Source organism: Typha latifolia, chromosome 1, assembly GCF_019914945.1.
Source record: "Typha latifolia isolate L0001 chromosome 1, TyphaL0001v2, whole genome shotgun sequence".
Classification (NCBI taxonomy): Eukaryota; Viridiplantae; Streptophyta; class Magnoliopsida; order Poales; family Typhaceae; genus Typha; species Typha latifolia.
In genome coordinates this window covers 16,031,576-16,058,730 of record NC_133086.1, presented here as the reverse complement: position 1 = coordinate 16,058,730, position 27,155 = coordinate 16,031,576, and the positions used below count along the sequence as shown (strand labels likewise).

The 27,155-nt window shown below is 36.0% G+C and overlaps 3 protein-coding genes across 7 annotated transcripts; all 3 read left to right on the top strand.

Annotated features, from left to right (window-relative positions):
- Window positions 1-1,125: 1,125 nt before the first annotated feature.
- Window positions 1,126-5,065, top strand: LOC140788969 (jasmonate-induced oxygenase 4). The gene is made up of 3 exons (XM_073138531.1): window positions 1,126-1,621; window positions 2,536-2,857; window positions 4,471-5,065. Exons 1-3 carry the CDS (start codon window positions 1,161-1,163, stop codon window positions 4,726-4,728), a joined length of 1,041 nt encoding a protein of 346 aa, XP_072994632.1. The 5' UTR covers window positions 1,126-1,160; the 3' UTR covers window positions 4,729-5,065.
- A 3,807-nt stretch (window positions 5,066-8,872) lies between these two features.
- On the top strand, window positions 8,873-15,981 carry LOC140788950 (RNA-binding KH domain-containing protein RCF3-like). Of its 4 annotated transcripts, XR_012109120.1 has the most exons (10): window positions 8,891-9,028; window positions 10,083-10,795; window positions 10,977-11,420; window positions 12,608-12,862; window positions 13,099-13,216; window positions 13,304-13,407; window positions 15,054-15,133; window positions 15,209-15,320; window positions 15,397-15,640; window positions 15,742-15,981. XR_012109120.1 is itself a non-coding variant. In XM_073138514.1 (9 exons), the coding sequence occupies exons 2-9, from the start codon at window positions 10,091-10,093 to the stop codon at window positions 15,538-15,540; spliced, it is 1,962 nt and encodes a 653-aa protein (XP_072994615.1). In that variant the 5' UTR covers window positions 8,873-9,028; window positions 10,083-10,090; the 3' UTR covers window positions 15,541-15,704. The 4 variants fall into 4 exon arrangements, 2 of the variants coding, with proteins under 2 accessions (XP_072994615.1, XP_072994603.1); XM_073138514.1 differs by lacking the exon at window positions 15,742-15,981 and having other exon boundaries at window positions 8,873-9,028; window positions 15,397-15,704; XR_012109119.1 differs by having other exon boundaries at window positions 13,099-13,407.
- A 904-nt stretch (window positions 15,982-16,885) lies between these two features.
- On the top strand, window positions 16,886-25,975 carry LOC140780409 (soluble starch synthase 1, chloroplastic/amyloplastic). 2 transcript variants are annotated; one of them, XM_073125941.1, is made up of 15 exons: window positions 16,886-17,269; window positions 18,172-18,515; window positions 19,267-19,344; window positions 19,424-19,548; window positions 20,913-20,994; window positions 21,078-21,251; window positions 21,362-21,443; window positions 21,537-21,628; window positions 21,745-21,807; window positions 21,892-21,981; window positions 24,104-24,228; window positions 24,310-24,418; window positions 24,502-24,557; window positions 24,761-24,800; window positions 25,537-25,975. In XM_073125941.1, exons 1-15 carry the CDS (start codon window positions 17,005-17,007, stop codon window positions 25,693-25,695), a joined length of 1,884 nt encoding a protein of 627 aa, XP_072982042.1. In that variant the 5' UTR covers window positions 16,886-17,004; the 3' UTR covers window positions 25,696-25,975. The 2 variants fall into 2 exon arrangements, with proteins under 2 accessions (XP_072982042.1, XP_072982044.1); XM_073125943.1 differs by having other exon boundaries at window positions 17,028-17,269; window positions 19,429-19,548.
- Window positions 25,976-27,155: the final 1,180 nt, after the last annotated feature.

Here is a 27,155-nt window from a genome sequence, read left to right as displayed (position 1 = left end):
AACTGCAGAAACTAAAGAAAGCCACAGACTTACTTTTCTTTAAAAATTGCTTGAGATTTCTTTCAGCATCTGATGAATAATTTGCAAGATGAATTCAAATTATAGTTATATCAGTAAAAATGCACTAAAGTTATGCTGCTTCCAAAAACCTCTCATGTTTAGAAGATAAATTCAAGTGTTATTTTAAAACTGAGTTACTTAAATTTTAAGTACATTATGAATATGTGTCAAATTACTCTCTTTTTCCCTGTCCTTAGGATCATATCATAGTCCTCAGCTGGTTTTCAGCGAATCTGCTGGGTCAACTATTTTTGCAACATTACATAACTATTCTTAATATTTAATTATTTTATTATATATTCTAATGATATTTTAGTCTTAAATTTTTTAAAAATATTTAGTTTATAACATATTTTATATTAGTTTTTTTTGTGCATATATACCCCTTTGAAAAGTTTCTTATTTACTTGTATGTCTATCTGACTCTCAAGGTATAAATATTTTGCACGTGTATCTTCTAAATACTATTTGAAATTTACTCTCTAATTATAAAAAGACAAAAATATCCTTATTTTTATTTTCAAGTATTTTTATCTTTTTATATTAGATTACTTAACTTAAAAATAACTATGAATGTATCTTTATAATAATATTTGTTTTGAGAGATATACATGAAAATATATTTATTTATTTTAAAATTATTTAGATATATTTATATATTATTTAAATATTTAAAAAAATCAGTAATTCGACCGGATAAACCACCTCTTGAACTAATAACCTAATAATCTGACCTCTGACCGAGTCAATGTGAAGTCCAATTCTAATAACTATGGATCAAATATTAGATTTAACAGCTCCATGATTACCAAAGGCTAAAGAGGGGTCTAATACGCCTTCCCTCATGGGATTTTTTTCATTTCACAACCTGCATTGTGAATTTGTTTTAGTTTATATTTTTCTTTTGTTAAGGGGAAGCCCATAGGCACATGAGATGATGAGAATAATGAAAATATAAGGTGTAAACTGAAATAAGCACATGTCGTAGGGTCTGAAATGAAAAAGAACACATAAATCAAAATGACGTTATAAGAGAAGATCAAGTAGTAGCTTTCCTTTATGCGGCAATACTCGTCTCTTCCCTCTTGATCTCAAACTCAATGATGGAAGCAGCCACACTCCAAAGAAGAGTCCAAATCCTATCCGAGTCCGGCCTCTCCCATCTCCCACCCGAGTACATCCAACCCCCCGATCTCCGTCCGTCCCCTCCGGCCTTCTCCGGCGGCATCCCAGTCGTCGACCTCGACCCATCCGGCGACCCCCTCCCGGAGATCCGCCGCTCCTGCCTCGATTGGGGCGCCTTCTACGTGGCCAACCATGGCGTCCCCCTCTGCCTCCTCGAAGAGATCAAGGCTGCCGGCCTCGCCTTCTTCCAATCTCCGATGGATTCCAAACTTCGGTTCGCGTGCGACCCCAACTCGGCCGCTTCGGAGGGGTACGGGAGCAGGATGCTGTCGAAGGAGGATGGGGTGTTGGATTGGAGGGATTACTTCGACCACCACACGCTCCCGGAATCGCGGCGGAACCCTGGAAGGTGGCCGGACTTTATCCCTAATTACAGGTGCGTGAAAGGTAGTTTTTTTTTTTCTTTCTTTTTCTTATTTCTAAATTTTGATGTTTGTGGAATGGTTTGCTGATTGGAATGGCCAACTTTTACGTATTCTTTGCAGTTGCTCTCATGTTGGTTTAATTTCTTTCTTTCTAATTATGTTATTCGGTAGCGATTTTATTATGTTAATTAGACTCAGACTTGCTTTCTTTCAGGGCCAGTTAGATATGGCAAGTTTCGTTAGATGATTGTCTGGAGTAAGTAAGATTTGTTTCTTCCATGAACACGAAGGTTGAACTGTGTAACTTTTTGTTCAGTATTTCAACGGATTTTTGTATTATCGTTTACTTATTTTCTTCTTTGAATTTTTTTATTTCATATATTAATCTTTTCTGCTCCTAAATTCCTTAAATCAAATAAGCATCAGTTGGGTGTATTCTTTCTGGATACATATACATGTTGAAAGTTGAAACTTTACAATTCAATTCATCAAGGTTTGACATTACGTACAACATGCATACTTCTTGATCCAATATCAAATGCAACTTTTTACCACATAGGTTAGTGATGAAATTTCAAAAATTTTCCTCGTTTTCTTCCGTCAACAAGAAAAACTTGTGGTTCTGAAGTTCCTCATGTGGTATAATTGAATGAAGATGTTAAACTCAAATTTTTACCCAGTTCTATCAAATATCTTTTACTCAAGCAACCATCTTCTGTCTTGGGTTTTACTCGTTGATTCTTGTTTGCAATCCATAGAAATATGGTTAAAATTGTCTCTATATTTAAAATGTAAGTATAAGATCTTTTAACTTTTTCAAAAGAAAAAGTATAAGATTTCAACATGTTGATGGCTCATGTGTTTCCATCCTGAGTATGCGCTAGTTCTTCCCGAGGCATGTACCTTATCTCATCTATATACACAGGGATGTTGTGGTTGAATATAGCAACAAAATGAAAGAGCTTGCTCAAAATTTGCTAAATATGATCTCAAAGAGTCTCAATTTACCACCTTCATATATTGAAGAAGCAGTTGGAGAAGTTCACCAAAACATCACTATTAGCTACTATTCGCCCTGTCCACAACCAGATCTTGCTCTTGGTCTGCAAGCTCATTCTGATATGGGTGCCATTACACTTCTTATACAAGATGAGGTGGGAGGACTTGAAGTATTGAAAGATGGTGAATGGGTAGCTGTGCAGCCTTTATCTGATGCCATTGTTGTCATCTTAGCTGACCAAGCAGAGGTACTTCTGGCTTTCTGCTAACATTGTTTCTTGGTATAACATATATTGTGCAGAAATTTTTCTCTAATTCATCAGTTTGCACTACTGATTTTAAATCGAGTGACTATTATGATGTCCAGATTATTTCTCTTCTAGTTGTTATTGATTGAATTTGTTGAATCTCAATTCTTGACAATTCTAAATGACTTGGTTTCTGGTCCAAAATGGGATTTTCTTATTAATTATAAATTTATTTGTAGTGTGACAGTGTGGAGACCTCAATACATGTAGAGACCCCAAAATTCCTAATAATGCACTACTGATGAATGTTGTGGGCAGTTTTTGTTCATTCCTTGTCCTTTAGTGCAGTTTGATAACTACTACAAGTTTTCTATGTACTCATTACAAATGATTGTCGTGGCATTGGCATCGGGTTTATTGTCCTTAGCTCGGCACTTTACATGATGCTGGCATGTGCCATGCTAATACAGAGTGTTGTTGACACGTTGAATAATTTTGGCATGGTAAAAAGTGATCTCTAAATCTTTCTAGGGGCTTAAAATAAGCTTTAGGTGCTAAATTAAAGTCCTTCAACACTCTAATCTCATGATTTTCCTCAAATTTCTTATATCCTCTTTGTTGGGGTAAATAACTTGGGGGAAAATCAAAATGTTTCTTTGATTTCTAAAACTTGAAGTGTAATCGATATAGATGATGCATCAGAATGCATTTAAGGTATCAAAAGGATGAAAAAAACCTCAAATTAGATTCTTTAAAGTAAAATATACTCAATTCTACTGGCACATCTATGAGTAGCCATGAAGGAGTTTCAAGATACTCTCTAGTAGCTGTGCCTATAATTCACTGGCACATATGTATCGATTTGTGCCAACCGTGCCGACCAGCATGGCAATACATGCTGAATACTCTAAAGGACATAGAAGGCCTAAAATTGATTCAATTCTGAATCTAATAAACTGTTGCCGTATGCCTATGTAGAATCTCAAAGTAAAATTAGGAAACGAAAATAAAAGAAGAATGATTTGATAATTGGAATTGGTAAACCTAATCCATAAGAAAATTTATGTAATTTAGTTGTAGGACTCAAACTCCTAGAGTTCATTTTACTTTAAGGTTACGTTGGGCTGAAATTATGTTAATGGTGAATTACAATATCTGAAAAGTGCCAGCTATATTACGGGCAGTCAAGCCCTGCATAGTGCAATTGCAGTATCCAGGCACTTATGCAGTCTAGGAATGAAATCTTAACAATCAATATAAATATATATATAATCCAAGTACATAGCATATAGAAATTTTCAGGTAATAAACTTATATATAGGTAAGAATAAGATTACCTATATAATATAGCAAATGTGTCCGGAACACTTGATCAATACCTCATTTAATTACTTGCAAGGATTTCTTTTAGTGGTCCTCATGGTGAGCAGTTGCTACTTCATTTGTATTTTCTGCTAATGAGGTAACTGGAATCTAGTCATAATCAGTTTTCTGTCATGGAAATAGAAATCATATTTCCTTTATATCTTCAATTGCTCTGTGCCATTCTTTAGAATTTTGTACTGAACAATTCACCCTGCATGTATTCTTATTATCAACTCAATCTTCTTCAGATTATAAGCAATGGGGAGTACAGAAGTGCGCAGCATCGAGCTGTTGTCAATGCTAATCATGCTCGTTTATCTGTTGCCACATTTTATGACCCACCGAAGACCAGGAAAATATCTCCTGCTCTACAACTAGTAAACAAGCAACAACCGCTGAAATATCGCGAGGTTCTATATGGGGACTATGTTTCATCATGGTACAGCAAAGGTCCGGACGGCAAGCGCAACATTGATGCCCTTTTGATAGAGGAGAAATCTTCTTGAATTGCCATTCATGTATGCTGTCAAAATTTAAGTGCCAGCTAAAACCACCCAAGAAAAATTCGCTTCAAGTTATGTAACACTGAAATATGTCAATTCAATAAATATATCTTTCTAGGATTATAGAGTCACATCTCCTTGCTTATTGAATAAATATTATCCTGTGTTGTCTCAGAACACTATTTATTTGTTTACCCCTTCAAGAACCTTTGGGAAAAGGGGTTGTATTAGCCAAAAACTTTTGTCAACACGAATGGCTAGTTGATGTACATTGTACTAGCGTTATAAAGAAATTTGTACTGAATTTAAAGGAAATCCTCTGCCTTTGATTTTTAAGCGAGACCTGGATGTTGGTTGTGACAACAAATGGCCATGTTGCTGCTACTTGATAATTTAGTGCTCTTTCTCCATTTCATTTATTTATTTTTAATCTGAGGGGTGAAAACTGATCAAATAGTGGTCAACTTATATTTGAATTCATATTTCTACTGTAGATATATATTCGAATATCAATATTAATGTTAAATTGGTAGCAAAAAATTTCTGGTAATGCTGATAGGATACAAATTATATTTTAAATGAATATAGATATAGATCGAGTATTTATTGAATCTTTAATAAATTTAGATATTAATTAAAAAAAATACATAATATAGTCTAAAAAGATAAGTGTTTAAATATTTTTTTTTCTCTTCATATCAATGTGACCCAAAAGTAAATAGTAGGTAGGATCTTCATTTCGTCATTCATTACATCTTAAAGTGAAAGAAACTATGAAGTAAAATGAACTGAAAAATAAATAACTGAAGACAGTCAACTAAAAGAAATATGAAATAAAATGAACTAAAAGGAGGAACATGAAACAAACCATTTCCTTTCCACAAAATAAAAATGAAAGAAAATAAATGATAAATTGAGATCGGTAATTACATCAAGTACAAGCAAAATATCATCTTTTCCACTCTTTCTCTTCCTCTTTCCCTCTCTCATCTCATGCAAGTCCTTCTGCCTTCATGTTACCTTCTGTAAGTGGGACATTAACAACAATACTTGTTAGCCCTTACGGAAGTTGAGTTGATGCCACTCCAGCTCAGCCCCGTTCATCTCCATGACTAGTATGCCTGCCCACTTACTCCATTCAGCGGGAGATGGAGGCAGATAGAAGAGGTGGTTAGTGGAGACATTCTTTATGAGTTAGGGTTAAATTGGGTTAGTGGTCAGAATAGGTCGAATCATGTTGACTTAATAGAATTAGTTATATTTCTATAGGTAAATGGATATTCGATATTTGTATCTCGATTTATATTTATTCATATTCATGTATGTATAATTTCTCATGATGCTATCCTAACCTATATCTAGATATGAAATCGAGTTGGGTCGGACTAAATCTGACTCATTTTCACCATTTAGTTTTAAGTATGTCCTTGTATTTTTCTAAAACATTCAAATGACACCTCAATAATAGTTTTGACTTGTTAATTTTAGGATAAAGAAAACAAAAGTATGTTACAACTATCTATATTTAAAAAACAATGCCGTTAAAGTTTACCAACAAACTTTAATGCATGATGGAGTCTCCTTCGCTTTGCATATGGCAAAGACCCTCTGCTAGGGTTTGACGAGGAGCTAACTCTGCCTCCTCTCTTCTCTATCTCTCATTTTCCTTCTCCCTCTCCGTCTTCGTCTCTGTCTCCCTTCCTCTGAACCGAACAATAGGTTTAGGAGGGAAAATGTCATTTTGATATAGTTCATTTGCTAATTTCATAGCCTATGCTATTTCTTTCTCTTCCTCTTTCTTCTTTTTCTTTGCCCAAAGAATTTGTTGTCCCCCTTTTCTAACCTTAAATTTGTCATCTTCTTTTACTTTTGCCCTCATGTAGGTTGAGATTATTTGAGGATTTTGAAAATGGCTTGAGAATTTGCCTTTTACTATGGTAGAGGATCTTCTTCTAAGATTTCATGATGTATTTTCTTTTGTACCCTGCTTGGATGAAGAATAAGAGGGAAGGAAAAAGATAGTTTGGACAAAAATTTTAGGGATGGAAGGGAAAATAAAGAGAGGGAGTGAGAAAAAGGGGCTTTGATGATCACTTTTTTCTCTTAAAAAATAGAGAGAAATGGAGCAAAAATTATTTTTTTAATATAATTTCTTCTCTTCTTAGGTCTCCATTTCTCTTCTCTTCCTTTTCTTTTATTGTGTATTATGCTATGATACCACCTTTTGGAGAACTAGTCAAAAAATTATATGCAACTCACAATGTGTTTTAAAATATTTTAGAAATGTGTAAAAATGTCTAGAATATTTAATATATGAGTATATGCACAAGTCCTACGAAGGTCTATGGAAAAATTTAAGAGAAAAATAAATTTTTAGAAAGTGGTTTTAACAATTCAAGACATAAAATTTAATACAATATATTAGAAGAGTGGTTCTGAGAACTCTATAAATGGAAATGGAGAAAAATCAATTTTGACTATTGTGTGTTTGAATACACTCAATAGTATTTAAATACGCTTACGGGATTAGTAATATTTAATAAATAATAATTGAATGTACTTACATAATTTTATTTTTTTCTATTGACTCTGCGAACAATTTTTTAGAGCTATGAGGAGAAATTTAGATAGATGTATAAAAGTTGGTTTTAACCTAACGATAGGGCATGTCTTCTATTATCTTTGGAGCAACTTGTGGAGATTATATCACAATTTTGGATGCTTCGTGAAGAACATGCTGAATATGTTATCTATATTTTTCATATTCTTAAGATCTTGAAGAATTCTCTAAAGTTACTGAGGTAATTTAGTTTCTTGTATTTAGAAATATATGTGTATTAAGATATTTTTTATATTATATCTAGAGAAACAAATGACTAGCTTAGTTGATTGTATTTCATAATGCTCTATTTGTTAAATATATATTTGATTAGTTATATTTCATAATGATGTATTTAGTAAACAAATATTTAATTAGAGGAGAATATAAAAGAGAAGAGGAAATATGAGTTAGGGTTGAGAATGAAAATGAGAGGAGATAAGAGAGTTAGGTTGGACCTGAAATGACAAGAAAAATACGGATCAAGTTGGGATGGCTATTACATGACTGCATCTATTTAATCACAGTGGATACTAAAAGACTGCATATGAATCTCAAAGTCATATGAATCTAATTAATTTTTTAAAATACTATTTGTCGGACTTGGTGCACCAAACTAAACAGTGAATTTTGGTTAAATACTACATCTTTTTAACGCAGCATTTAGAAAAGCTCTTAACTAAATAACTCCTAAGATAGTAGCATTAATCTCAAAGTCATTGAGGTTGGAACCAATCATGAAAAATAATATATCACAGGCTTGAACAAGCAAGACCTTATAGATCTAAAGGCTTTGTCCTTCAAGAGCCTATTTGGACAGGTAAAGAAGGCTTTGACCTTCGTAGGCCTCTCCATATATCTTGCCTTTTGATATCTGAAGGGAGTGTGAGGATCTCCTTCTAGTCACCCTCTTAGATGTTCTTTGATAATTTCTCTACATTAATCGGCCTAAATTCTCCTCCTTCCCCACTTTTATATCTTCCTCTTTCTTTGAATAAAACTTATTTCGGCTCTGCCCACTTTTCTCAAAATTGAACTTTAAAACTTTATTAGGTTTTGGCAGATTAGATGCACGTTTTGACGGATCGAGTTTAAGCTAATAAAATCCAAACAATGAAAGGTAGAAATAAGTATGTGTAGCCAACTCGATCGGACTAGCTCCACTCGCTTTTTTCTGAGTTGAGTCAAGATTTTTTCTTTTTTTTTTGAAAAAAAAAGTCAGTTTTTTTGACCCACTGGGTTGGGCTAGGCTAAAATTTTTAAACCCGATTGAATTGCTAGTCGAGATTGGGCTTGACGACATCTTTCATAGGCTTGACTCGACCCAACCAATTATTATACATTTTTATAAATAATAAAATCAAATTATATATTGCCTCAGAGTCTCGGACCTTTTAGCAGAATTTTGTAAATTATTTGATCTTTATCAGCTCTTTATCAGGTAAACGGGTCGGGTCTAAATAGGCCGGGCTTGGGTCCGAAGTAACTAAAACTACACTGGGTCGGGCTTGAGCCTGTTACAAAATAATCGGGCTTCGAATTAGGCCCGACCCGTTGTTTGCGCAAGTCTACTGAAAAAGCGAAAGTCGACCTAAACCCTAATCTCCAAGTCGGTTCGTGCCTTCCTCCTCTTCATCTCTCTCGTCGGCGAAATCGACGACGACGGTGGTGACGGTGGTCGGTGAACTCGACGGCGGCGGTAAGGTTAGTACTCTTCCTCTCTCTATGTCACTCCGACTCTTTCCCTATTGCAATCTCTCCCTCAATCACTCACTCTCTCTCGCTCTCGGACTCCACCTCAACCACCCGCCCCCGCCACCGCCACCGCCACCGCCATCATTCTCTTCCTCTCCTATGCTTCTTATAAGGTGTGCTTCCATCTTCTTCTCTGCAACATTGCCACCTCAACCACCGCCGCTTGCCCAACTTCTCCCTCCCCCTCCCCGCGGCCACAATCTGCACAGTCCGCGCGCAGTGCACATCACTTTAAAAGCGTAGAATCTGTAGATCAGTGTGAAATTTTGAATTAATAGATAATTACTTATCATTTACCGATTATGTTGCTGTAGATTTAAGTCGTAATTACTGATAAGTAATTACTATCGTAATTGACAATTATGTTACCGGGAGTTGTAATTATCATTTATAGAGTAATGCAAACTATACTAGTATACATTATATATCATATAATTGTTTCTATTTGTATATTAAAATGTTTGACTGCATAGGTGGCGGCATATTATCTCAACACTATGCTGTGGGGTCACAGGCTGACCGCCTGCATACCGCTAGCACTTTTCAAAACATTGTTGCTGTGTACTCTTCAAATTAAATCAGTTATGCAAGATCTTCCATGACACTGTAAACTGGCTTTTCATATCCTAATCTCTCAATTTAATGAAGAAGTTTCCATTAGGAGGAGTTGAATGTATGAAAGTGATCCTAAATAGTTCAATATCATGGGTCATCATTGTTGTTGCGGCTGTTGTAGTCCTAACAAACGATCCACTGATTCTTTTTTCAAATAAATTATCTTTCTAAGAATTAAGGCTTCAATCTAGATTGGAGCATGCTGGTACTAAATTTAGTATGATATGTTTTTTCTTGCTTATGTGTTGGTAGATTAATCAATACTTAAGATGCATGCATATTTTATGAGATTTAACCTCTTTTCTAGGCTCTCCCCCCTCGGGAATATATGCAATCTGGCACTCATTCCATTCTTTTTATTACCACTTTTCTCTTTGTGTTCCCACAGATAGAGAGATGGCTTTTCAGTTGACACCTTCAAAGCGACCTTTTGAGCGGAATCCTTTAGAACCCAATGGACGGGGCAAGTGGCAAAAGACCACAGGTGCGCTTGCACAGCAGAGTCAGCTGAAAGTACCACCAGGCACTATCGTTTTCCGTGTTCTTTGTCCTGCATCCAAGTCTGGAAGTGTGATTGGTAAAGGTGGTGGTATTGTTGCAAAAATTCGACAAGAAACTGGTGCGAAAGTCAGACTTGAGGAAATTGTACCTGGATCAGAAGAGAGAGTGGTTGTTATAACTGGTTCGGAGAAAGATGTGGAAGTTAGCAATGAACAGAATAAGGAAAAAGATGAAGGTGTTAGTGCTGCTGGAGATGGTGATAATGACAAGGAAAGTGATGAGAGCAATGATGATAAAGAGGATGCTTCTGCCACAGCGAGTCCAAAATCGGAGAAGGGAACATCATCAGCAATAAAGGCTCTTTTGCTTGTTTTTGAGAGAATTGTCGAGGGTGAAGAAGGGAACGATGGTGGAGATGAAGTTATTGAGAAATCTTCTGTTTCTTTCAGATTATTAGTGCTATCTAACCAAGTTGGTTGCCTTTTAGGGAAAGGTGGAAGTGTAATAAAGCAAATGTCAGCCGACAGTGGTTCTCAGATACGAATACTTCCTAGAGATAAACTTCCTTTATGCGCTTCACCCAATGATGAAATAGTTCAGGTTAGAAATTTCTCTCTATACTTCTTCTTGGTGGCTGAACATCTAATGTTTTTTTACTATCGTTGTTTTTCATACAATGTGTTTGTATTTCAAATATTCAATGACAGCATTTCTGTAATCCATCTTTATTTTATGTTATTGCTGGTGAATATTTTTTTTTCTCTGCTGCTTTTTGCTGCAGATCACTGGAGGCGTTGAGTCAGTTAAGAAAGCTCTACATTCGGTTGCTCAGCAACTACTGGATAACCCACCTCGTGATCGTGATTCCTATCTTGCAACAAATCCTTCTGGTTCATCATCTCATCCATTTAGTTCTGCTCCAAGGGTAGATGGTATACCACCCATGAACTATCATCATCCTATTCATGGGCAACCTTTTCCCACTAGACCTTATGACATTGCTGATGCTCCACCTTTTCCAAAGTTCCATGAAGGTGTTGCTCCTCAAGTTGCCCCAGAGCTACTCACATATCGGTTATTGTGTTCCAATGAAAAGGTTGGAAGTGTGATAGGAAAGGGTGGAAGCATTATTAGGTCTCTTCAGATTGAAACAGGTTGTGAGATAAAAGTTCTTGAGACTGCCCCGGAGTCGGAGGATCGCATTATAGTTATATCTGGTCGTGCGGTAATTATTTTATCCTTTTCTTTTTACTGCAGTTGGGAGATCAAATATATTCTCTTTATTTGTTGTTTTTTTTTTTTTTCTTTATTTCCTTTTCATATGCTTCTTTTCATTATGCTCTTAGGCATTTACATGTTGCAAAAATAGGATGGGAATTAATATCTTCAAATACTTTATTCCTTCCCTTACTCTTTTGTTGTGAATCTTAAAACACAAGATGAAATCAGTGATCATTGCAGCTACCATGATCTTCGGATAGCCCATAATTTGTCTAAATCAATATGTGGAGTGGCACAAAAAACAATTTTGACCGTGTTCTCTCTTTTCCTTTTACAGGAAATTAGTCATATGGTCTTCATTTGAGTTATCTATAAATTGAGTAAGGTAGCAAGTAAGCAACAAGGTGAAAGGTAGACCTACATGAACATAGGCCATTCTCCTATCTCTTAAATGAAAATTCCGAGGGATACAGGTTTACAACCTCATAAAAAGGCTAATGAGGTGATTCATATGGGGAACGCTCCTCCCATGGGAACTTGCAACTTGATTTGATCAATTTCTCTAACTTACATAAAAACTCGCTTGAGGACCTATGTTGGCCCTTTTGTAATTGAACAACTGTTTCTCTAAATACTTCACTGATTATACTTTCTTAGTGCCATCTTCAGTAAGGAGGCTGTGCACATATTCCCTCTTCAATAACTGTTGCTCTAAATACTTCACTGATTATACTTTCTCAGTGCCATCTTCAGTGAGGAGGTTGTGCACATATTCCCTCTTCGATCCTGCACTGGTTGGAGCCGTGTGCATTGAGATAACATTTTCTGTTGTACTTTCTTAGTGCCATGATAAGAGTCAAGAATTAATCATTGCATTCTTTTCAAGGTGCTGGTAACAAGTGCAGTAAATTCCCCTTTAAGTTTTAATATGCTTATGCAGGTGTGAAAAGAATGGTGGTTGTTATTCCACTTGTTTATCATCAATCAGTTGGAAATGGGATATTGCGTACCAATAGGTTGTTAGTTAACATGGATATTGTGCCAAACGACATTCTTCATTTACATAGTTCTTAGAACTTTGAAGTACTCATGCGACCTAATCTGTTACCTTATTCTTCTTGTTGTGATTAATTTTTCATGGTGGAATCAGGGAAACTCACCCATGTATCTAATTTCTCTTTGTATTTTTAGCACCCAAGTGATAGGATCTCTCCAGTACAGAATGGAGTTTTTCTTGTGCAGCACAGGATAGTGATGGCTACACCTGATCATAAAGGGAGCAGCGTAATAGCTAGAGTTCTAGTTGCTTCAAACCAAACTGGTTGTCTTCTTGGTAAAGGAGGTGCAGTAATAGCAGAAATGAGGAAGCTTTCTGGAGCTCACATTCGCATATTGGGTAAAGGTCAGATCCCACAATGTGTGCAGGAAAATGATGAAGTAGTTCAGGTGCGTTCTTTATTTGTTGGCTATTTTGAGATGATATATTGATATGCATGTTTGCAAATGTTGATACTTTCTTTGCTGGCTCCCCTCCTTTTCCCACAATTATATAACAGAAATTAAAAGAAAAAAGAATGAAAAAGAAAAAAAGAAGAAAATATGCACGAAATAGTTCTGCTATTTCATTTTATCTGTTTAGGAGGTAAGAACAGTGACTTGGCATTTGAAACTTTTCTCTGCAGATAACTGGTGACTTTGAGGCCGTCCAGGAAGCTCTCCTTCAAATAACTACAAGATTAAGGCATCATTTTTTCCGGGATAAGATGCCGGCCGTTAACCCTAATATGCATCCTTTTTTCGGTGAGCAAGTCCCTCCCTTTGGTCCATACATAGGAAGGCAGGATTCACCTCCAAGGCTATTCTCTCATTTTCCTTCATTTCCAAAAGATTCTCTTGGTCGTCCCTTTGAGGAAAGATCTGCCTTTGCTCACCCAATGCATGGGTCTGGTGTTCCTCATGGTATGGAAAGAATGGCACCCTGGGGACCTCAGGTATCAAGCAATCCCATTTTCAATACAATCAAAAGAGATCTCTTAGGTTGTATAGATTATCAATATTTCTAAGTTTACTGAATCCTCCCTGATCATTATGGAAACCTAGTAAATAATGAGGGAATGTTATCAACGAAATTATAATCACCATTTGTTTAATATAATTATCACCTGTACACTCTTTCCAATGGATAAATTTATGAAACTAGATTTCCTTTTGTGGTATAGTTGTTGATATCCTTTAAATCTTAACAAGATTGAGAGATTACTTCTCTGCCTATACTTCTCTAACCAGAGAAGCATAAGCTCCTATCCAAATCCAAAGATTTAAGTTTTGCAGCAAGCTACATGTAATATGAAACAAGAATGGGTTTTGTTCTTGGTCATCTCCACCATGCGCAGAAATTAATATGGCTGCTTGGGCTTTGTTCATAGGGAAAGGTTAAGAGGACGAGTCTATTGGGTCAAATTTCATTCTTAATTTGACCAACAAACCATATCCAAAATCCAAAATTTAACTAGTTAAGATACTCCTAAGTTTTGGATTTTGATCTGTTTTGGAGTTCGTTCATGCCTGAACCTGACCTGAAGAGTCAATTACGAGTTTATGAAAGTAATGGATCCTTGTTCGGTTTCAGGGGTCGGATCAAGCCCAAGCCTCGGCCTTATACACTCATCTTCTTCTCTCCTTATGCATATACGGCACCACTTGAAAGTTGAAACTCTAGCCTGAGAAAATAAACCTATTTCCATCTCCCCCTGTATTTTGCAGCTTGGTCTCCTCTCTTAGTTTGCCTTTTCCTGCATTTGCCTTGACGGTGGCACCACACTAGTGCCAAGTAGCACAAGCCGTCCTGTCCGATACGTATTGTATTAGCATATCTGAGCACTCGTGTCATGATCCATAAATCCTTGTAGTACATATTATGTTGTCTAAAAGTTTCCTCTAGGCATCAGCATGTGGGGTGACTCAGATAAATGCATCTCTTCTGGTCAGTAGGATATGAGTGTATATAAGTTGGTGGTGATTGAGTTTGTCTAATGCATTTTGATGGTCTGATATGTAAAGTTAATTTTTTGGTATTATTGTCTATTACAGTCAGTCTGTATAATGGTAGTTTCATTTTAAGTTGAACTATAGGAGAGCAGTGCTCACAATTGACATCATATAATCTTTTCATTCTGTTAAATATGTACCATATACAGTTATCATTGGTACAAAATGGCAGCACTTAAAGAAAAGTTTTTCTACAAAATTCCCTACGTATTCTATCATATATTCTTTTAGTTTTCAGTTCAAATATCAGTTAGTTTTTTTGCTATGCTTTGAAGTTCTTTAATCCCTGGGATGGAGGGACTGATGTATGAAGTAGCTAGATATTTCTGTTGTACTTTGAGTCATTTGTTTTTGTTTATTTCAAGTGACATAAACATCCAATTAAAAAAATATCAAATGATGATTATTAAGCAGGCACCCGTTAGACTGCCTTTTTACTCTTTTCTTTTTGTTTTTGATTCTTTTCTAGGCAGCCTTATTTAGGTTATCTAGATGCATCAAGTGTATAATTATGTGTGTTCTTGCTTAATCCTATGAATAAGCTGCCTAACAATATTGCTTTTCTTTGTTCCTTCATGCTAATTGCTAGGGTATGAGGGAAGCTGGCGGTCCCATGGCTATGGCTGATTTTGCAGGACCACCACCACCACGAAGACATGGATTTCCAGGGTTTGCTTTTTCCCTCACTATTCTTTTATTATTTTCTAAGTTCATTTTTAGTTTACTACTGTGTTGTTTTTGCAGTGGAAGTCAGCCAGCTATTATTACAAATACAACTGTAGATGTGGTTGTTCCGCGATCTCTTGTACCTTCATTATATGGAGAGGATGGAGGCTGCTTAAGAAGAATCCGCGAGGTTTGCCAGAATATACTTGCTTAGTTATTTGTTACATGCATTTTTGATAGCTACATAATTAAACATCTGATCTCAGATCTCAGAGGCTAAAATTACGATCACCGAACCAAGACCAGAAGCTACGGAGACTGTGATTATAATATCTGGAACACCTGAGCAAACACATGCTGCCCAAAGTCTTCTTCAAGCTTTTGTCCTTAGTGAATCAGGTGCCCCTTGATGCGAACCAATGGAAATGTGATATGCTCTTTTTGCTCCATTCCCTTGTTCTGCATCTAAACTCTTGTTCTTGTGAGGGTGGTCCTATTGTGTAATCATAAGTAATGTCTTACTTCTATTTAATGCCATTTTAGAGCTTGAGAAGGCTGAAGATATTCTATCTAATCTTCGCATTCATTTTTTTGCGTCGTGTCTGCCCCAGGTTGAAGGATAAGATACCGAAGAGCGCGATGTCATGGAAATATTACTAGGTTCTTTCAAAATATCTTCAGATACTAGATCTTTGGAGAAGAATTTATTATATACTCATTTGAAATGGCAATTCCAATCTACTAGTTTGTAAACCACATCTTACATCCCATGAGCTTCAGAGAATGAGAACCAGAAATTGAAAAATAAAATAAAAAAACATTGCAATTCTTCTAGGACCAAGTTCTAGCTATGACAAGTGACTTACTTGCATAAAAGTTGTCTATTTGGACATTGTTGCTGGTGGTGGTTGCATATCATCTTTGCGTAACTAAGAAATCAATTTGTACTCTGGACTTTGCGTCATCTTCATTAAACCTGTTTCTGGTAATAGTGTTAGAATCTCATTGATGTATCTATCATCAATTTTGTCCTGCAGTTGTACAGTTAACTCGAGCCTGAAAGAATGAATCAAGCTCGACTCTTCTGGAACTAAGGCGAACACTTAATTTAGCCGATGGATACTTATTTTGACAGCTCTAAAGATTCTCTTTGCACAAAATATTCAGATACAAAAATCTAAATTAAATTTGGATAAAATTCAAGTTAAATAACCAAATTTATCAGATCCACCTACAAAGATCATTTGGGTATTTTACCTTCTTCCTTTTTTTTTTCTTTTACCAAAATTACTTTATCCTACTAAATGCCATTTAGAATGTAAAAATATATTTAATCTAATTTATTTTTCCGAACAATCGAAAACAATTTAACAGGCAACTGGATAGACTTCGTACATTCGGGGCAACAGGCGATCAGGTCCCCCTAAACTATAAGACAAAGTAAGCTATAAGGGTCTCCGGACCATACAAATGCACGGCGAGCTCACTGGGGGAAGGGTCTGGTTAAAAGATATGCTCAGAATCCGAAACAGAAGGCAGAGAAATTTCACGTGATCTTCTTTTATTTACAGACACACACACTTACGCTTCTCCTTCACTATTCCTCACTGCTTTACACGTGGACTCGATCCCTGCTCCCGGAGAAATCTGGTCTCTTAATCTGGTCACTTTCTCCGGTTGCTTTCTCTCCTCCTTTGTTTAACTTTTGAAACCGCCTATCCCCGGGAAGAGGAACAAACAACTGTATCAGAGATTGAGAGAAAATATCGGAGGAACGCAAATAAGCAACTAACCCCCTCTCTTTTCCTTTATTTGTTCTCTCTCACTGATTCGCTCCCCGCTCCCCTCCCCCTCCCCCTCCCCCTCCTCCTCCAATGGCTTCTCTTTGTTTGTCGTTGTCTCCTGCCTCTGTTCGCTGCTCGGCGAGCTCGGATCTGGCGCCACGTCAGCTTCGTCCAGGGCGCCACGTCGTCTCAGTGGGCCGGAGCCACGTGTCTCGGATCCCGAGGCTGCTGTGCGTCGCGGAGCGAAGCAAGGAGGGAGCGCCGGCGCCGGCGGTGGCAGAGGCGGCGGAGATCGGGGAGGCTCATGATCTGGATGACGCGGTTCTCGATAAGGAAGGGGTGGAGAAACTCAATGGTATTCCTTGATTCTTGCTTAGATTGATGGTTTTATACTGTTCTCGTTGGATTTTTGCTTCATTGCTGATAATGGTTAAAAGTGAGATGTTGATTATCTTTGTTTTTCTTCAATTATCTCTAAAGCTTGCATCTTTTATCGTGACTGCTACGATGTCATATGTTGGTCTCGTGTTGTTGGTTGTCTTTTTTGCATTAAGTGATCAACTCTTAGTAAGTTTATATGATTGCTGAAGGAAAAAGATTTGGGAAGTGATAAAATCTTCGAGGGCGGTGAGGGTTGGCGAACCTCAAAGACCCATTTGCCAAAATTTTGTTTACCTAAAACAGGGGGTAACTGTTTTTTTTTTTTTTTTTACCAAGAACATATTTTGAGATTTGTAAATACAGCAGATTACTGAATCATGAGTTGTTAGTGGTATCCGAACAAAAAATAAGTATCACTTATCTTTATAATAGGAATTACAGATACATATTTTACTGAAGAGAGAGTCAGTATAGCCCCTCAGTAAATTATCTTAGACGTGGCAAAAAGCATAATACCAGCATCCGTCTTTCAGAAAACGTGAGTATTTTTGCTTTAACTTTCCTAGTGGGACATTGTACATAATTTTTAAGATGGCATTTCTAGGTGAACAATGGAACACCATTTTTACCAACTACTATGTAATTATGTATACAATTGACACATTCTGGTCTACACTAAGAAATTTGCTGCTAAACATTTTGTGACATTGCATTCAGTTCTTGAGGACTGAGGTTCTCCATGAAGAAGATAAATTCTTGAGAAATTTTGGTTCTTCAAGTTCAGTAGCAATTGTAAATGGGAAGGTCAAGTTTTTATAATTGTTTGAGTTCTTTGCCAGGTAAATTTTTATTACAATTGCTTAATTGGACATGTAGGGAAACCTCAGCGCTCAGAATCTACCACTATTGTCATTGATGCTGAAGGTTCTGATATGCAAGAGCAAGCTAAAAATTTAGTTACACGTAATATCATTTTTGTCACCGCGGAAGCTGCTCCTTACTCAAAGACGGGAGGGCTAGGAGATGTCTGTGGTTCTTTGCCTATTGCTCTTGCTGCTCGTGGTCATCGTGTTATGGTAGTATCTCCTAGATACTTGAATGGAGTTTCAGATAAAATTTTTTCTGAAGCAATTGATATTGGAAGGCGCATTAAAGTTTCATGCTTTGGAGGAGAGCATGAAGTTGCATTTTTTCATGAGAATAGAGAAGGTGTGGATTGGGTATGTACTTATCTCATATATTAATTACTACCTAAACCTGTACTTATTGAAGAAACATCATGTTTGCTTGTGCATATGCACATCTATGTGTGGATATTTGCATGTGTTCCTACTTTCTTCAGTAGGTCCCAACTCTAGATGGCTTTTTCTTGGTTTTCAGATTCTTTCATTAACTTTTTAGTTTTTGCTCAGTTGATCTTCCTGACATTATTTCTTCAGATTCTTTCAAGATGTTAACTGTCTCTTATTTCATTGTCTGGACTATCCAAGTGCAGCAGGAGGATGAACTGAGCAAAAGCTGAACCTTTACTTATTTCATTGTCAGATTCTTTCAGGAAGATTTTTGCTCAGTTCATCTTGCTCAGTGGAGGCATCTCTTTTTTTTGTTAATATTTTTTATGCAAAATTTAAGTGATAATTTATGAAAAAGTTGATTTTAGTATCAAGGTCAGAACAATGTCCTTTCATGATTTGCCATTTCAAATCAGCTTTAATACATTGCAAAATTATTAATATTGGTGTGAATGATCCACTTGAAAAACAAGAATTCTGCTAAATGATAGCAGAATCTTCTGAAAGTTTTGGAGGATGCTTTGGTTTTACAAATAGTGGAACTGAGAAGTGAGAATAAATAGAATGGTTCTCTTTCGCAATGTTGAAGTTTTTTGTGGTGATGTGTAACTCTTCCTTGTAACAGTCACTGCTTGGGTATCTAACACTGAAATATTATATTATTTAATGTCGCTTGTAGGTTTTTGTTGATCATCCCTCTTATCACAGACCTGGAAATCCCTATGGTGATAATTGTGGAGCATTTGGAGATAATCAGGTATTTTTGACATTGTTTATCAGGTTCAAGTTCAACAGGAGTGCTTGTAGTATATTAACTGACAAACTTGATTGTGCAGTTTAGGTTCACAATTCTATGCTATGCAGCATGTGAGGCTCCATTAGTACTTCAATTGGGAGATCATACTTATGGCGACCATTGCTTATTTCTTGTTAATGATTGGCATGCTGGTCTTGTGCCACTGTACGTTGTCGGACTTTAAGCTTCTATTCGTCTTTCATATCTTAATATGTTATGCTAAGTTTAAGTGATTGTAATAATTTTAATGGTCATTACCTCTGCAGACCTTTCAAATTATTAGGATTGCTTAAAACGTATTATATCAAGTAATTGAAGATGAAGGTCTGCTAGTATACATAACATAGATTATGGGAGAGTAGAAATAATAATTACTTGCTGCATAATCTAGTGCTCGAGGGGAGATCTTTAATGTTAACAAAGAAAAATATGATGGTCCAAGGGATTCAGGTCAATCGTTGAAGAGGAGACTGCTAGACAAATGGAGGAGGTAAAAAGACACAAGATCTAAGTGGACAAAAAGAGGAGAAAGAGATTATCTTATAGGCTTATAGCTTTTAATTTTTTTTAAGATGATAATATGAGATGGGTGAGTTGTCTCCTGGTTATCTCTTTATTCTCATGGCATGGCTGCTTTTACTCTGATGATGCTTCCTTTTTAGGATACTCATTTTTTTGGCTGAAGTTGATATTTGGAGAGGTCAGAGTGATAAATTGTACAAATTTGAAAATTCCCAAGATTGTTCCCTAATCTTGACAAAAATCTCTCTAATGGCAATGTCAAGGTCTCTTACCCTTATTTTGCTTAAGGGATGATGATGGACTCCAAAAGACAGTCTCAGGCCGATGTGGCTGTAGGATCCATATGTTGTTGAGAACCACTTTTCTGATATTTCATGTGAAGCAAGTTCGCTAGGTGTGGAACAGTGGAAGCTTCTCTTTGTCGTTCTTTGATAGATCGTCAAGCTTCCATTTTCTTTATCTTGTTTTTAGGAACCTGAGTGTCTTACTTTTTGGTGGTATGGATGTGATTAAGGCATAGTGGGTCCTGGGGACACACCACACACGGTGGGTAGTCTTGCTTTGTCAAGTGGGCAGTTTTTATTACTACCTAAGGAATGAATTCCCTCTTAGCAATCTGAAGGTTTATATGACTGTAACTTTCAACTAATGGCATGAGAAGCCAGAAATAGTCCCCTTTTTAGCCCCCTTTTGCATCACGGGTCAAGAACATAGCTTTTATACTATACCAGCTACCTAGTTCTTGAGTTAAGATTATTGTCTTTATATGGTACATCTAATTTTCATCCTTTTCTTTAGAATCTAACTGATGAATGTCTTTGCTAATTAATTTTTATTGAGAACTTATAAAGTGTAAGTCCAGTTTCTGAAGAGGTATTTGTACGTGCATCTTAGAATTTGTACTTGCTACTTAGCTAATCAAGAAGTACAATGAGCTTTAAACAGAGAAATTCAGTATGGACCATTATAATGCTTCTTTATTAACGTCTTTTCCGTTTTTGTTTTAGTCTTTTGGGCGCAAAGTACCGACCACATGGTGTTTATAGAGATGCCCGCAGCATCCTTGTCATACATAACTTGTCGCATCAGGTAAGCACTGGCTCCTTTATTTTTGATGCTATGCATCATCAGTTTATTATTTTAGTAAGTCATACTTTTCAATTGCAAGAAAGGGGGTGGAGCCGGCAACTACATATCAGAACTTGGGACTGCCACATGAGTGGTACGGGGCTTTGGAATGGGTGTTTCCCAATTGGGCAAGGGCACATGCCCTTGACAAAGGCGAGGCTGTTAATATTCTGAAGGGTGCAATTGTGACAGCTGATCGGATTGTAACAGTTAGTCAGGTAATGTGATACTAATGTTATGTTTACCAATTTTTTATTGTTATAGCCTTTTAGGGTTAAATAAAGAAAATAATTGTAGATTGAAATAAGAAGGTAACATTCATTGTCAGGGCTATGCATGGGAGGTAACTACTGTTGAAGGTGGGCATGGCCTCAACGAGCTATTGAGTAGCCGAAAGAGTGTACTGAACGGTAGTTTTACTGATTGAATTCCCTGGATGTGATTCTTCGAAACACTTGAGAAGAAAATGAACAGTTGTCTTATTTCAATCTTCTTACTTGCAGGAATCACTAATGGCATTGATACTGGGGACTGGAACCCTGCTACAGACAAGTACATACCATTTAATTATTCTGTTGATGACCTCTCTGGAAAGGTGATTAAATGCTCACTATATGGCAAGCATAAATTTTATCAGAATCTTACAATATTTGCTTCTCTTAGCAATTGTGTTAGGACCAGTTCTCATATATAGGAGTGTTCCTATTTCAGGCTCAATGCAAAGCAGAATTGCAAAAAGAATTAGGTCTTTCTGTCAGGCCTGAATGTCCTCTGGTTAGAAACATCTTCAAATTATTCAAAAAAACAAAGCTTTTCCTTCAGTGATCTCCACATTAAGTTGTTGACTGGAATCAACAGATTGGGTTTATTGGAAGACTGGATTACCAGAAAGGCACTGATCTGATAATGCTGGCCCTCCCGGAGATTTTGCAAGATGATGTGCAGTTTGTACGTTTGATCCTTTCTATTATACAATGTTTGCTTGATTGTGCCTAAACACTACATGTACCTTTTGGTCTCGCAAAGACATCTCATGCAACTACAGGTTCTTGATAGATGGATACTTTCCAGTATATATGTGGTTAAGGGATTTCTAATACCTGTTAGTCTTCAAAATTTTAAAAATATTATGGTTTATGCTTGGAAGCATGCAATTTTACATTTATCTAGTTGTTAGTAACTTAGTTGATGCTTTGTTTACTTAAGGATTCATATAATTTGAGTTATTTTTTTGTCTGTTCAACAATTTTGCATCCACTGTCTGAACTGTAGTTCATTTGTTTTGATTGGAAGCTAATAAAATTTTTGTAAAAGAGAGGCAGGAAATATTTAAACATTGATTTTAGAAAGTGTATTGATTTCCAATATAAACTAAGTGAGGTAGTTTTAAGTCCATCTGTGGAGTATATTGAGTGAAACTTACCTGTGAATGGTGCAAATTGTAAATAGCTCTAAAATGGTAGTACAAGTGATGAAGTGATTTATGAGTTACTATCTTCTAGTTCATCATCAGACACGAACAATGTTCCCATTGCTGGATCAGCTTTCATGTCAATCACTTGTTTAGCCATGACATTTCCCTTGTCTAGATATATATTCTTTTGATCATTATGCAGACGTTTTCCAGTAGCATAAGGCCTTCTAGAACAAAAATTAAAGTTAAAAAAGCTGTCAACAATCAACTGGGAACTTGGGATCAAACCTTTAGAAGTCATTACCATTTCTTAGCAAAAGAAAAATTAGGCAAGAGGCGTACGATGTCATGTAGGCATTTGTATGCAGTTCTTTTTAAGAACAAAGCTCCAATAGGTAGGACTCCTCTTTAACCGTCTGGTCAAGAGGAGTCAAAGAGATTTAGGGAGATATAGAGATATAATTATATGATCCTAATTTCTTGGGTCAGCATAAATCACATTAGAAACATTTGACTGGGTTACTAGTTATTACCTTAGTTCCTTTCCTGATTTGCTCTACTAAAACTCTTCAAGAAAGTACCTTCCTGCTTTGACTTATTTTGGTAGCAGAGTCTGGCATCTGATAGCTGCATAAGATGTTGCCAATTAGGGTCAATCATCTTATTTTGGGCTATTGCAAAGTGGTCCCAAAGCAGTAATGTAGGATAAGCATAAAAAAGTTGTTGTCAATTAGATCTTCATATCCATTATCACATTAATGATTAGTCTATTGCTCTGTGACCGCCCGTGTAAGATCAAAAAAGAAAGAACATTACAATCTGTTAATCAATTTAGAGATTTTTGTAAGATTATTTCTCTTCCTACTTGATGATGACAGCTATGCCAACTGAAATATAAGTGTGAGATGTTACTGATGAATTTTTTTCTCTCAAATTGGATCCAAATACAGAGAGTTACTTAGTTCCAATTATCATCATTTACCAAGCTTTGCTTGAACGAGTAAGAGGTCTAATGGGATTATTAGATCTCCTTGAACAATTTATTGATTTACATTTGGCATTGACTGGAACTAAATGTAGTCTTTCGATTTTACTTCTCCTCTTTGTTTTTATTCATTTTCTCTTTCAATTCTTGCTTTTTAGGTCTTCTTTTTTTGACAATTTATGTATGTGATTTTTCCTTAGTCATGCTATAAGGAGCTTAATAATTAATACTTTTATTATGTTGAGTTTCTTTGAGTAGACCACCATATTTTTATAAATATAACATATGCTGATTGAGTATTCATTTTTTTATGGCCGATTTATTCCTATCAAGTTCAACTCAATTTTGGTAGTGGGTTTTCTTAGACCAAATTTGTCACTTGATTCCAGAAAATCAGTTTATTCTCATACTTGAATTAAGAAAACTGGCATGTCTTGCCTTTTTCTAGCATGGGAAGCTTTTTGACTCAACATGCTGGCAAAATGATTATCTACAGGAAGACTGCTATTCGTGAATAAGCTTATGCTGCATTTACCCATTCATATATATTTTTTGCCATAGTAATATCTGCATTTGCATGGCATTTTTATTTTTGAGTTCCTTTGACTCAAAAGGTGTATCATAGTTGAACATGCACTATCTCATCTCCATTGTTCTTATCTGTGTTGTAGGTCATGCTTGGATCCGGGGACCCAGATACTGAAGAATGGATGAGATTGGCCGAGTCTACCTACAAAGATAGGTTTCGTGGTTGGGTTGGATTTAATGTTGCAGTTTCTCATCGGATAACTGCTGGGTAGGATAAACTATCTGCTTGGGATTAAAGACTATAATCTTGAGGCAACAGATTAAACTTATAGATCTCTGAAATCTACAGATGTGATATATTGTTGATGCCCTCCAGATTTGAACCTTGTGGTCTGAATCAGCTGTATGCTATGCAATATGGCACTATTCCAGTTGTTCATGGCACTGGTGGCCTCAGAGTATGATAATCATAGTAAATACTGGCTTCATGTAGCTGAAGATTAGTGATTTCTTAGTTTGGCTTCTGTTATTTATATTGCAGGATACAGTGGAGACTTTCAATCCTTTTGCTAATGAAGGTAGAGGGCAGGGTACAGGGTATGTATTTTTCTGATAGTTTCAAGGCTCGAGGAAATCTTTACTTTTGGATTTCACAAGATGTCATAGAAGTCATTTGATTCAAAAGTAACTTAGCTTGAGATTCTAATACAGTTTTAAAATGTTGTTTGTGTGTGCTTTTATAGACATCATTGTGAATTTAAAGGCACAAGCAGGCTTACTAATGATATTATATTGTGCAGGTGGACCTTCTCACCCTTAACAAAAGACAGCATGTTATGGGTAAGTGCATTTCTTGTTTGTAAACGCAAGAGAAATTGAAAGTAGTTCTCTGACACCTGTTCTTATTTGATCAGTTTAGAGATGGAATATGTAGAAAGATAATGTTAAGCTTCTGGCAAAGGATAAGCAAAAGAGTGTCAAACCTCGAATATGACAATTTTGGCTCTACCCTAGCAGCAGTTGCTTCTGGCTTAAGGCATTAAAACCACATCACTGATAAGGGTAGCTGTTGACTCATGTTGCCCTTCTCAAACACCACATTGAAGTAGCCTTGTGCACTTTGACACCATCTTTTGGCTGAAGGATAAGAAAATACCAAAGCTAAATTCCATATAGCAGAACTAATTAATTACCTATCAGAAATCCATATACAAGCTGCAAAGCATTTGAAGACAGCAATTTAGATATAATATGATAAAGTACCATGATGGCTTCCATTCTCTCCTTTTCTTCATCATCTTTTTAAGAATAAACTATAAAGCTCTAGTAGATCCATGGTCCTATTTTCTCTAGTAAGACAATTGCATAAGCATGCCTTAATCTGCAAGTCAGCCAATCAACACTAATGAATGCTCAGTACAGTGCCAAATTCTTGACAACAGCAAGGCGTCAAATATATTTGTACACTTAGTGTTTCTGTGTAGTTTTTCTACTTACGCATTTCTATCTATTAAACATAATCTTTGTGCTATTTTGTTACTCATATAACGATCATCCATGTGATGATTACTGGCAGGCATTAAGAATGGCGGTTAAGACATTTAAAGAACACAAGGCTTCATGGGAGGGTTTGATGAGACGAGGAATGAAGAGAGATTTTACTTGGGACACTGCTGCTTCCCTGTATGAGCAAATCTTCGACTGGGCTTCAATAGACCCTCCTTATGTCAGATAGATTCCCTCCACTGGCACTTTTGTTCAACCAGATTTCAGCTTGGGTATAATATCTTCATAACTCATTAATATTTTTTGTGGCCTAAAGGTCATATTAGAAGAAAAGGTTTTGGTTGGAGCAAACTTAATTATATGTTTCTCAATCTTTTGCATAATTTAGTGATACAGCTATACAAGGCTATGTTGTGCTGAATTGCGCAGTTGTTTTTTGTTTATTCAGTTTATGAGATTTTGACATGCAGAATAATGTACTAATTCATTTAATCTTTTTGATGCTAAAATGGTTTATTGGGTTGGGTCTATGTGAGAAGTTGTAACCCCAGAAACACTCTCCTGCTTAATCAACTCTGTAGTATAATTAGTAAACTCTGATAGTTTTGCGGCATTTTTGCTTTAGCATCCCTTGCAATATATAAGATGGTAGAAATTAGACTAGTAGTACAAGATCAAATTTATTATCTGCATGGAATTACCTCTCTCTATGAAGAAGTCTAGTTGAGTTTTACAGTGGCATTTGATAATTACCTTTGAACTATTTTGGTACAGTGATTAAATTATCTGTGAACCGTTTGATCTTGTCCTGGCATCTTTTACAACCAAAGCATGCAATGATGTCTCAAATTAAACTGGTCCCATTGGGAATGAAATTCTCAATGAGTTCCTTTGATCATTTGAGCACTATCTCAGACAGGCGGAAAACCTAATAGTTACAACTTAGTCAAAAATTTAGGGGAGAAAACATTGTTGACTAAAAATATTAGGGTAGCATTATGATACAAAACAACGTTCGGTAAAGTGATTTTCATTCAAATTATGGAGTAAATTGTGTATTTAACCCTTTTTAGTATGAGGGCATATTTTGTCTTACAAGCTACAAGCAGCCAAATTTGAAGTTTAAGAGGGCCTATTGAGCTCTACTGGGACACAAAGAAGCCTGTCCATTGAGACACCTAAAAGGTCTTAGGCTTTATCTTGATGCAGATAATTATTCTTTTAGCCACTTTATGCTAAAGCACAGATGAAAACCTACTTAATGGGATCCTTTAATGGTGATAGATGCTAAATGTTACCTACTAATAGAGTCTAATATGCAATCTTATCTTCTCGGACTGTGCATTCTTAGTAGATATCAAAATTTCGACATTTATAAGACTCTCGTTCACTTGTAGAATAAGTTTAATACTTGTATAGTTATGTTAATTTTTACTACGATAGCTTTTTCTAGTATAAGTTAGTTCTTTATTTCATTGTAAATTAGAATACACTTCATAATTGATGAAGAAGGAGGGGAGAGAGAAAGTAATTAAGGTAATAATTAATTTAAATTAGTAAAATAATAATGAATAAATATAAAAATATTAGATAGAGATAAATGATTATTTACTTTCTATATTATATAAGAAAACTTATATCAAAATAATATCTTTTTTATTTTACGAGCGAACGAAGATTTAAATTACA

Coding starts and splice junctions, on each gene's coding strand:
- LOC140780409 (XM_073125941.1), top strand. CDS start 17,005: ATGGCTTCTCTTTGTTTGTCGTTGTCTCCTGCCTCTGTTCGCTGCTCG. Junction 18,516..19,266: donor ATAGAGAAGGTGTGGATTGG/GTATGTACTTAT, acceptor TGTCGCTTGTAG/GTTTTTGTTGATCATCCCTC. Junction 24,419..24,501: donor ATGGCACTGGTGGCCTCAGA/GTATGATAATCA, acceptor TTTATATTGCAG/GATACAGTGGAGACTTTCAA.
- LOC140788950 (XM_073138502.1), top strand. CDS start 10,091: ATGGCTTTTCAGTTGACACCTTCAAAGCGACCTTTTGAGCGGAATCCT. Junction 12,863..13,098: donor AAAATGATGAAGTAGTTCAG/GTGCGTTCTTTA, acceptor TTTTCTCTGCAG/ATAACTGGTGACTTTGAGGC. Junction 15,321..15,396: donor GCTTAAGAAGAATCCGCGAG/GTTTGCCAGAAT, acceptor ATCTGATCTCAG/ATCTCAGAGGCTAAAATTAC.
- LOC140788969 (XM_073138531.1), top strand. CDS start 1,161: ATGATGGAAGCAGCCACACTCCAAAGAAGAGTCCAAATCCTATCCGAG. Junction 1,622..2,535: donor GACTTTATCCCTAATTACAG/GTGCGTGAAAGG, acceptor CTATATACACAG/GGATGTTGTGGTTGAATATA. Junction 2,858..4,470: donor TCTTAGCTGACCAAGCAGAG/GTACTTCTGGCT, acceptor AATCTTCTTCAG/ATTATAAGCAATGGGGAGTA.